Source organism: Limulus polyphemus, unplaced genomic scaffold (assembly GCF_000517525.1).
Source record: "Limulus polyphemus unplaced genomic scaffold, Limulus_polyphemus-2.1.2 Scaffold6595, whole genome shotgun sequence".
Classification (NCBI taxonomy): Eukaryota; Metazoa; Arthropoda; class Merostomata; order Xiphosura; family Limulidae; genus Limulus; species Limulus polyphemus.
Window position 1 is genome coordinate 11,464 of NW_013672205.1, and position 12,171 is coordinate 23,634.

General features: G+C 28.6%; 1 protein-coding gene across 1 annotated transcript in view; it reads left to right on the forward strand.

The window, feature by feature from the left end:
- The window catches only part of LOC106473889 (ubiquitin-conjugating enzyme E2 Z-like), a 15,572-nt gene extending 5,459 nt beyond the window's left edge, over positions 1–10,113 (forward strand). Inside the window, exons 3-7 of the mRNA XM_013934573.2 lie at positions 709–896; positions 2,474–2,585; positions 2,961–3,085; positions 3,802–3,892; positions 6,641–10,113. Of these exons, the coding sequence (XP_013790027.1) occupies positions 709–896; positions 2,474–2,585; positions 2,961–3,085; positions 3,802–3,892; positions 6,641–6,781 (657 nt within the window). The 3' untranslated portion in view covers positions 6,782–10,113. The remainder of the gene's footprint in view (positions 1–708; positions 897–2,473; positions 2,586–2,960; positions 3,086–3,801; positions 3,893–6,640) is intronic.
- Positions 10,114–12,171: the final 2,058 nt, after the last annotated feature.

Genomic DNA, 12,171 nt, shown 5'->3' on the forward strand with positions numbered 1-12,171 from the left:
GTTGCCATAATAAAGGGGTTGAATACTTATGCAATGGAAAATATTCTAATTTTCTTTGAAAATCTAACTTACTTACATAATATTAGTGTTTTTTTTTAGCTTTCTCAGTTTGGAGTAGCTTGTGTAGATTCTAAATATAAAGTCCTATTTGAAAATTTCATGATTGCAAACTCAGACAACAAAATGTGGAAACTTTGAAGGGGTGAATACTTTTGCAAGGCACTGTATATAAATACATAATGAAAAGTAAACAAGTTACACAAGAGTATCTATTTACTCACCCATTAATTTATCAGTTTTTTTAAGTTTAATATTCCTAATTGATTGTTCTTCTAATATGAAACTGAAGAAGCCAAGTTACATTGTGTAATTCTCATGATTCGCATGTTGTCTTGTAGGAAGACCAGCTTGTAATAAAATCTCTTTTCCTTTAACTGAAAATATTTTTTACAAGAAATTAAACTATAATAAAAGTATAAAATAATGTAATAAAAACTGTTTATGTTAAATATGGTACATAAATAGTGATAGAAGTTTAAAGAATGAGAGAGTAATATTAATCATTGTACATTGTACTTTGAGGAGCACTTACTTGAAACTTTTTTTTTTAAATCTCTAGTTTTTTATTGTCAGTTATACAGTTCCAGCTTGATTCTCAGTAAACATTATAGGAAGCTACCTTTACAAGCTCTAGTAATAATTTTTCAGGTTCATGCACTCATCACAGGACCATTTGACACTCCTTATGAAGGAGGGTTTTTTTACTTTTTGATTCGTTGCCCACCTGACTACCCTATTCAGCCACCTCGTGTGAAGTTAATGACAACTGGTGAGGGAAGAGTCCGATTTAACCCAAATTTGTACAAGAATGGAAAAGTCTGTTTAAGTATTCTTGGGTGAGTAATTATGTAAATATGATGTAAGAATGATAATTAAGCACTCATCAGTAAGTAATAATGTGTATATCAATTATTAGAACAACTGTTTAGCTGACTTCCTTAGTGGTAAAATGCAGTTGCATCATCAGTTATATGATGTTAGTTCAATCGGTACCCAAGAAAATAAGCTAGACTTATTTATGTACTTTGAAAACAAATAAATACTGAAATAATTGTAACTTAATATTATAAGAATAATTTTACCAATCAATTTGCCAAAACATAAATTAGAATTAACAAAGCAGACTGTTTATTAAGCTTATTTCAACATAATTTAAATGAAATTCTGATTATGCAATTCTTTGATTTTTTTTAATAATCCCTAGAATACTTTAGATGTAAATATGCACATAACAGAAGACATAAAATACTTGAATTACTCATGAAAAATTGTCTTAAAATTTTATAATAACTGTTAAAGCTGAAAATTTGTTTAAATTAAATCTTAAGAAAAGAGGTTATTCAATCTCAAGGGACTGTAGCTAGAATTTTAGAGGTACTGTGTATTTGGTGAATTAAAAGTGTTTGGTAAAAAATGTGACAGGACAGTTTGTCCCACACATATATATATATATACAAAATGTAACATTTAATTTTTATTAGAGACCTGTGACTATGGTGACAATGTATAAAACTAAATGTAACTGATAGATTTGATTGTTATGAATATAACATATTTTAATATATTTTATCTGATGTGTTGCTCCACGGTCAAAATGTATAGTATCTAAGTATGATAGTATCAATTCAGACTATTGTCCATTTTACAGAATAAACAATGCATGATTTGTTTACTTTTGAGCATTCTTGAAGTGTTTACTGGCCCTTGACAAGTGATGAGTATTTTATTTATAGTTTTTATTAACATTTACAGATAATTTGAAATGTATGAAATAATTATGTAAAATGTTAACATGAATCTTGAAGGTTCTTTATTGTTATAAGTTTGTTTTTACCTAACCTGTCACTGTGCGGTCATCTTATAAAACCACATTAAGTGACTGCTTGATTTTTATACTGTGAAATATTTTGTGAGAAAATAAAGTTTAACAATTTTTTTTCCAACAGTTTTCTTCTATGAGAATTAATTGAAAATATATGTGATGAAATTGCAAAACATCAAATGTGATTAAGCTCATTTCTATCCTCCAATCATTTTTATTTTCATGTCCCAAAGTTTGTTATTACCAGAGCTCGTGTATGGACATCTAGTACTGAAAAAAAGGATTAATAAAGTTTTAAAAAATCATTTACTGTCACAATAGAATTGTAGCTATAAAACATTTATTTTGATTTTAAAATATTTGTTTAAAATTTTCAAGTATATTTTTTATATGGTTTGTTATTTTGTACAATATTATGTGTTCCTATGATTATATGTTGTTGTGTTGGAAAAAAAAAGTATCATTCTGAAGGCATTATTTCCTGATATACTGTAGAGAAAAAAATATTTTTTTGCTCTATAATGCAGAATTTTTACATAACATTTCATAAAATTCATATCAGAGTCACCAGTATTTGTCTGTGGTTTTCAGAACATGGTCAGGCCCTGCATGGAGCCCAGCTCAGAGTTTATCCAGTGTTTTAATATCAATTCAGTCTCTTCTTAATGAAAACCCTTACTTCAATGAGCCAGGCTTTGAAAAGGTATGGATCTATGGGGAGAAAAATCATTATCTGTTGTTTTTGTGTGTGTGTTTATGAAGAAATAATTGCAAATAGTAAATATTTGCTGGTGTGAAATAGTCACATTTTTTTATCTGTTGTGAAGTTGACAAATATATTTTATTGATGAATGAGTTAAGAATATATATTTTGTGTTTAAAAAGTTGCTTCTTGACATATATATATATATAAGAACACAACTTGATTTTAATTCATACCAGAATATCCAACCTGAAATTACATTTTTTTTTTTACGAAAATGTTTATTTGCTTGTTTTCATACACAATGAAAAGTCTGGGATTAGCACACCTTGAAGAGAGAACAAACTTTTAGTTAGTTTAATATTCTTCCAACAGGAAAGGAACCCAGGAGACAGTACTAGATATAATGAAATAATTAGACACGAAACCATGCGGGTGGCTGTTTGTGACATGATGGAGGGTGTGATTAGTGGATCTTCTATATGTCCTGAACCTCTCAGGTTGGCTGAAATTTTATATAGTTACTAGAAAAAAATAACACCTTTAACCTGTTGTGAAAACCACGTAATTGCTCTAGCATATTCCAATGGATTTCAAAATGTTAGAAAAGTAACATGCATTGAAATGTTGGTTTTATAATGAGAATAAATACATGAAAGAGTAAGACTTTCTATTTTTATGTTATATAGTTTTTATTTTAATGTTTTTTTGGCACTGATTTTGTATCTTTAGTCTTTTTTTTAAGATACCTTTAATACCAGGACTTGTTATCAAGTCATGTTAATGTGTAAAATTCAAGAACTGTTGTTAAGCAAAGAAAGTAAAGAATACTAAAATAAAATATTACTTATACAGTGTTTTTGTGGAAAATACAATTTGAAAATCAGTAGATGATTGAACAATTCAAGATCATCTGTCAACATGTAATGTTAGCCTGCTATTGTCAGTACACAAGATTATTACCAAAAAGAGATTGTGTAGTTTTGCAACTTTTAACCATCAACTTCTACTTGTGCAGCTTTATATATTATTTGATTCAAACTTGAAGATTTAAATAATACTCTTTTTTTAGCTCAGTGGTAAGCTTGAGAACTTATAACAGAACTTATAACCCATTATGTAACTTTATACTTAGCAATAAACAAAGAAAAAAAAACATTTTGTAGCTTTTACTTACAGAATTAAGTAAATGCATTTTTAAATTTAATTTTTCCAGAGAAGTGATGTTGCAGTCTTTTCCTGAATTTTATGACTACTATAAAGCCACTGTGAATAGTAAACTTCACTTGACATCACAGCGAATGTTGGTACGTTTATTTTAAAACAGTGTCACATTGTTGAGTTTTGCTAATTTTTAACTGTTATTAGTTTATTAAGAAGTGTTTGTGTGATCTTGAGTAATGTCTAGAAACAGTTGAGGATTATTACATGGAATCCTATCAATTATACTGGGTGTCCCAACAATACCTAGTAAACTATTGTCCTGTGCCTTTATATTCACCTTCAGCTCCCATACACATTTCATACTGAATTATAACTGATCTGGAAATAGAAGCAGCCATTTCTTGATATGTTCTTTTAAATCCACTGATTACTTAAGTTCTTAGATCCTACAGATTGATTGGTTTGACTTTGCAGACTTAATCTTTCGCAAACCCTCAGGTGAAAAAATCCACACGAGTTAGGTTGGGAGCCCTAGCTGACAAATAATCAGGTGTCACATTCCTATGATATAATATCTGAACATGCATATGACATTCAAAACCTCATTAACAATGGTCTCCCAGTGGGACAGTGGTAAGTTTATGGACTTAAAATGATAAAATCCTGGGTGGACATAGCAGATAGCCCAATGTGGCTTTGCTCTAAAACAAGCTTAACTCAATAACAGGATTATTGCTGAGCATTATGGACAAGAACATGGGATACAACAAGCAAATAACACCTTATCAGATGTCAAGATCTATTTAAATGTGATAGTTTAATTGAGTGAAAGATTAAATAATCCATTTTAACTAAGAAAAATAAACCTAAAATTAATATACATAAAGGTTGACCTCTAGTGTAGATATGTTGATTGCATTCTTAAGATTTTAGTACATTGGAATTTTTACAAAGTCTATACACTTTCGCAGTAATTAAGATATATTTTGACACTATATATAAAATAAAAGGTAAAAGTGAAAAGAGGATCTGTGACTAGAAACCTAAAGCTTTCTTTGATTGGCTGTACCCATATATTTTGACATTGTTATGTGTATGTATTGATATAATAGGATGGAGGAATACAGATATCTGGAAACATACTTTATAGCACAAGTATGAAGATGTTTTTCATATATATATATATATATGATGTATCCTCTTCTAAATCCTATGATTTTAATAGTTCATCTGTTGATTTTCATATAATTGTTTATTTACTATTTTTGGTTTGGGTTATTCCAAGAATTTTTGATATTGTATAATACAGTATGAAATATTTAGACATATAAATGTTCCATTAACTGATGGTGTTCAACTGAATTAACAAACTTGTTGTTTACTGATAGCTCCTGACAAACCTATAATAGTGAAATATTGATCTGATAAAGATACATTCTAAGGAAATAGGTCACTATGTGATTTACATTGATAGAAATGTCTCGCAATAAATTCCAGTTTATGTTAAAAAGTTAGAAATAATAGGAAATTTCTTTCTTATAGTATTTGAAAATGCTGTCTTTTCCACATGTGCTACTTTTGTATATTAGTCCTCCAAGACTTTCTCCACAATTGTCATGCTGAACTAGGCAGTTTTTGTTCCCATTTCACCTTTCTTTGTACAGCATATTAATCTGTTTTGTTAATGTTCCCATTTGTGAATTTGACAAAGATTAATGGATACTTTAATGTAATTGAAAAAAATATTACATGTCTGAAATAAACAATAGTAGATGAAAAACAATGTAAATTTATTTTGAAATGATTACAACATTTCGGGTCAAGGCCATTCGTCAGGTGGAGCCTAAAATTGTCATAAAAACTGAATGAAAAACAGAGTAAAGAAAAGAGTAAAGAAATAGAATGTATACGTTGCATCATGTGTACATAAATTGTTGGAAAAACATTGTTCAATAAACCAAACACATTGCATAAAAAATGAATAAAATATAATAAATGTGAGTGAATGAAAAGGTACATTAAAGTAATTCAAATTTAAAATAAGGAGAGGTAAAAACAACAATACATACTTTTACAAGTACTAAAATGAGAGAACTTAGGCATGGATGTAATACTTAAATCACAGTAAATGATTGAAAAAATTTTCAAAAGGAAACATTAAATAAAAGAAAATTTCATCTTTAAACCTAATGAGGAGAGGGTTCACAGGATGAAAATAAAGTGCTGTTCCTTATGTTCATGTTAGGAACATTTGATTGGAGCAGACCTTAAGACAGATGGTTTAGATAACCAATTTTAAAAGGAATTCAAGCCCTAATTGACAAAGAATAGTTCACCCAAAATGTTGCCATAATTTCAGAATAAATTTACAATGTTTTCCATCTGCTGTTGTTTATTTCTAACATGTAACATTTTATATGCAACCGACTTAAAAAATAATTAATGTTGCTCATTTCACAAGGATCGGAGCAACTAATGGTTGATGCACTTGATGAAACTTTGTAGACTGGAAAATTATTTAAATATTTTTTTCTTATTTATTACATTTATATAATGTTTGGATACATTGTAAATCAGTAATACATGCACTAAATAATCTTTTTTTACTTTAGAAAAGTCAAGTAAATGGTATGAGAAGAGCTATCTTTCATGTGTGTCATATTAATACAGGTCTAAATCTATGTTGTTGGCTACAGTCGTACTTTTTAATATTTAGTATCATATATTATTTCTTAATAAGCATAACACCTTTGAATATAATGCAGTGAAATAACAAAACTGACTTTGATCTGCAGCTATGTAGAAGTTTCAAAAGCAGAGGGCAAACTAAACAGAATATTTAACTTCTCAAAGAGTTTTAATAAAAAAAACATGTTGCATCTTTTTGGCAGGATCCTTTTGGTGAAAAGCGAGGTTGGTTTGATTATCATTCACTCCAGCAACGACTGACAGCGATTCAAACTAAAGTAGACAAGACACAAGCCACAAAACCACCAGATGATTCAGAAAGTGAAAGCTCTGACACTTCATAAATATAAAATGTTTATTTTTGTGTATGCAAATATAGAAAATTATCATACATTTTTTTAAAAGATTCGAATATATGTAAATATTTTTTTCTGTAAAAGAGAGTTAAGTTTCTGATAATTTTATTAATGCTTTTTGTTGTGTTAATCTTTGATACATTTTTTAAAGATTTAGTCTTGTACTGTTTTATTTTAGAATGCAGAATTTTATCATGATCTATAAAAAATTAATCCCATATGAAAAAAAAGGAAATAAAAAAACAATTTTTTTAGTGTTGTGTAGATTAAGTGAGAAAATATCAAAATACTGCTTCTGTATCTTATAAAGTGTCTCTTTTCTTCAACTGAATTACACAAATATCTACTTTTGAAGCTCAAAGTAAAATGTCAATCTCGCAGGTGTTGTTTAACAACCTTATACACTCGTCTTGTCTGGGGTACATTTTCTTTGATACTGTTATTTATTATGCACTCCTTTGTTTGTGGATTTTTCATAAATGTTTGCATGATTCATTAAAATGAAAACCTTTTTGTTTTTGTCTTGACTGAACCAGATTATTTTTAAACAAAGTTTTTATTGAAAACAATTAAAAGTTTAAACACTAAATTTAACTTTAGGTTTTAAACTTTCTCTTTTTTATAAATAATAAGGTTTAATTCAAATCAGACAGTAATAGACATTATTGGAGTTAAAACTTATTCCAGTGTATGCTTGTTTGAAATAAATGTTTGTTTTATTACACTTTTTTTTTTTTATTAACTTAGATGTGTTATTTACATAAAGCATTTTTTTTGTGTTCAATATTCCATTTAGATTTTATTATAGGAAATGCTTCATAACAGACCAGATTGTTAGAGTAAGATCTTTTGACAAAATGTAGTGTTAATTATCTCTTTGGATCTGTAATGTAATTGTAGTTTTCTTTTCTGTTTGATAATGATTTAATTATTTCTTTGCATGATTAGAGAAACATTTTATTTATCAGGGTTTACGTGAGTCAAGATAATTCTTTCTTGTTTTAAAAGTACACATTATCATGGCCAGGTGGGTAGGGTGCTTGACTCACAATCTGAGGGTCGCAGGTTTGAATCCCCGTCACACTAAAAATGCTCGCCCTTTCAGCCGTGGGGGGAATTATAATGTGATGGTCAATCCCATTATTCATTGGTAAAAGAGTAGCCCAAGAGTTGGTGGTGGGTGGTGATGACTAGTTGCCTTCCCCCTAGTCCTACACTGCTAAATTAGGGACGGCTAGCACAGATAGCCCTCGTGTAGCTTTGCGCGAAATTCAAAACAAGCAAACACATTGTCATAACCTGATAAACATGTCTATTTTTGTCTTTGTGTAAGTGTGCTATATAATGTAAATAGTAATAAAAATTTAAATGGGGCAAAAAAAACAATACAAATAGGTTAAAATATTGAATCGTTAAGAAATTACCAGTTTGGAAATAGAAAATAACATTAATATTGTAATGAAGTTAATATATGAAAAAAAAAAGTTTTATATAACCATAACGTAATAAAAATTGAAAATGAAGGAAATAAAACACAAGACTGAGACTTTTAAAGAGTGATACTAATGTTTTAGTGATGTTAACATATTCATCAAAAATTTTGAAATAGAAACTGCTTGTCTAACCATTGAAATCTTCTGTGACTATAACAGTAAAAAAAAAAGTTGAGTAAAGTCAGAATATTACAAAGGGGAAGATAAAATGAGTACAGAGTTCAAGTTACAATAAATAGCAAAGAAAACTTTTATACTCGTACAGAGATGTTATGATTAATTGAAAAAAAATTAAAATTAATCATAAATACAGTAATAAGTTAAAAGGTTCAAATGATAAAAAGTATCATACATCTAGATTGTATATTTATGTGAAATACAACTTAAGTCTGTACAGTATGGACAAAAACTAAAACCATACGATATGGGTTGAATTTTTGTTTTTTCTTTGTGTGTGTGTGTCTATATATATACACACACACACGTGGGATTCAGGAGTCCGTTGGAATGGAAATAATTCAGAAATACAGGGGAATAGATAAATAATTATTATTGGCATGGAGTGAGGTGTTATGAATTTTCCCTGAAGACATCCAAGGTCATGTCCTTCAGAAATCTTATTAATATGTCTCACTTGTTATTGTCTATGTCTTTCCCGTTGATATTGTTGGTGAACTTCACTGATATTTTCATATGGTAGGCCCACAACATCTCATCCCATGCCACAAACGGCTATAATTATATGACTGTCAATGGACTTCTGAATCATGGGGTGAAATTCTCAACAAAAATGTGCCAGTAATCATGTGCACTTACAACTAAAAAGAATTTTGCTCCAGTTTATAGTATATAATATAATTTACTAAAATGTTTTTTGTTTCCCATTCTTTTGAATGACAAAAAAGGCATCATATGTGCTAATATCAGAGTAGCAGCATTAAAATAAGTCCCAGTACTGAGTACCAGCAGAATTTCACCTCTGTTAACACACACATTGTTATTTTTCATAAAATAAGAAACAACTATATTGAGGTCAAATCAATACACATGCACCTACATTAAATTTTATATGAATGTGGATATATAAACCACTAGATAATTTTTTTGTTCTTTATACTACTTTCCTGAAAATAAGTAACATTAAGTTAAAAAAATATTTACAGCATATACATGACTATCTGACATAAGCCTTTCTTATGTCAGACTTTATGCATCTTTTGTGTGTATATTTTTTTTCATTTCATTTCAATATCAGAAAATAGAAGGATAACTAAAAGGGAGAATGTAAAGTTCTATAAGCTGCAACTGACAGAATGACGAGTGTAAATGAATAGTTCCTAATTTTGGAAGATAATTTGGCAAAGCTTAAACCATTGCAATAATTCCATATATTTTTATTACAAATTATATATCTTGCTATTCTTCTCTACTTAAACTAACTTTTAAATTATGTTATAGTAATAGTCATTTGTATAATATTTTTAATTGATACATTAATAATGTTACGTTGTATGTGGAAACTATATCTTTGGTTATAAAGAAAAGATATAAACTTATTGTTATTTTAAAAAGAAAACGAAGTTCATTGTTGGTTAAAAGACTTAGATGGACAATTTTAGTTGATCTGAAAAATTTTATCAGAAATTTCATCCACCTACTTAAAGATGACATTTTGCAGGCTCTTCGTCATTGGACCTGATGGAGACCTGTGCTATATATCCACTTTGTTGAATAATCAGCTTGAAAACTGGTGGTAGAAAAATCCTTTAAAACCTTTCAGATGAGATGTAATTTTTATTTTATTTTGAGATTAAAGATTATATTGTATATTGTTGTTAACCTAAACGTAAGAACCTTTGTAGATTAGATCATGGGCATCGATTCCCTTTACTCACAAGTATATATTCACAAAGTTAAGCTCAACCTTTTTTTTTCACTTCATATTCTTTTGTTAATTATATTTAATATCTACAGTCCTACACAAACACATGCAAAGTTTTTGTAATTAACTGTCAAAAACAAAAATATATAAATATCTATATGTATCTTATTTGTATGTGCACGTGTTAGGCATACCACCGTATCACTGGGGGATCTCCAATTTTTGTTAAACTGCATCTTTCTTAACATGAACTTACAATGCTAGAATCTGGGTTCTGATACACATGGTTGGCAAAGCACAGATAGCCCATTATGTAGCTTTGTGCTTCACTTCAAACAAAAAAAATCAAAAATTGGATTTACTATAATGTAAAATGCTAAAATATATTACAAGTTCTCAATGTCTTGTGTGTAAAACTAAGTTGTAAAATGTTAAAAGACTGTTTTGTTTTCTGTAATAAATGTTAACATTTCACTTATAATGAAGAGTTAGATATCTTGGACATATTAGCCACAATTTCAAACTATTACTGAGATATAACCATGTTGAAAGGAGTGTGATTTCTAGATGAAAAGGAATATTCGTTGTGTACTGAGTTTTGAAGAAATTGATCATGTAAAGTAACTCAAATTTAAGAGATGAAATGTAATTTTAAATATGCCGTGTTAAATTAAGATTTGAACTGTTTGATAAGGTGAACAACATTTTTTTCCATAAAAATCAGAATATTACTTAGACAAATTAATTTTTGAGTGTTGTATTTTATGTTGACAGAATTTAAACCCTTTTTATGAATTACTTTAATATTTTTAATGTAATAAGTTTTGTAAATCATATTGTGTAGATAATTTCCTCTTGCTTTCTGTTTTATTAGTTTGAGAATCAGAAACAGACCATTTTCAAGTATCTTAATCATTATGTATGTTACATAAATAAAACTTGGATAGTAATTTTTAAATGTCTTTGAAAAAAATTTAATTTATGCCACTCAATATTCTGTTAATTTATATGATTACATTAAACATTAATACAAACCTGTGAAAAACTGTGTGTATGATAAGCTTCAAAGTTTAAACCACCATTTATGAACAGGTATTAAAAAATAATGCATAAGACTGAAAATAATCAAAGGCTTTGTATAGTAACCAATAACTTTATAATATTTTGCAGTCAAAGCCTTAATTACGTGTAACTGGTAACATAATAAAATGGAATTTAACCCAAAATAAATTAACTGAGCTTTATCTGATAAGGAGAGTTAATGTTTAATTATTATAAAATAACCCCTATGATGTGCTAGTAATTGCAATGTTGTGAAACCCCTTTTACCAATCAAATAATTATGATTTATCTGCTTGGCCATTTTACACTATAAATACATGTAAAACTTTTAGAATTAAGACTGGTAACATTTTTTATTGCATCATTTTTCACTAGCTGAATACACATTTCTAGCAAGAAGAGTGTATATTATTATTTCAAGTATTCTGTATTACTAGTAGTTAGTGTGATATATACCTGGAGTTTGTATGTTTTGTGTTCAATGTGAGAATAGTTCCTTTTCAGGATTATTGCTAGATAATTATATGTGCAAACCATTAATTATGCTATAAATTTAGTCAAACTTTGTCTACACCCAGACCATCTGTCAGACACTAAATAGCCTTCACTGTGATGTATACTTTGGTTTATTGTTTTGTATTTTGAGTTCATATGAATTTCTCTTCAAACGGTGTTTTGGATCTTTTCATTTGTAAGTTATTTGTACGTTTTAATTTGGTTTCTTAAGTTTATAATACATTTTGTTTTGTAATGTAACTGTCCAGTTATTGTTAAGATTATCATATTTGTGGTTCTTCTAGTCAGTATAAAAGGCTTTTGACTTTTTATGTCATGTTTTCAACAAAGTTGGGCTCAGATTTTGTATTAGAATTGGCATAAATTCATGGTAGTCTTCTTTTGCTTCTATAACTGCTGCTGGCTTGTTCCTGCTTGGTCGATAA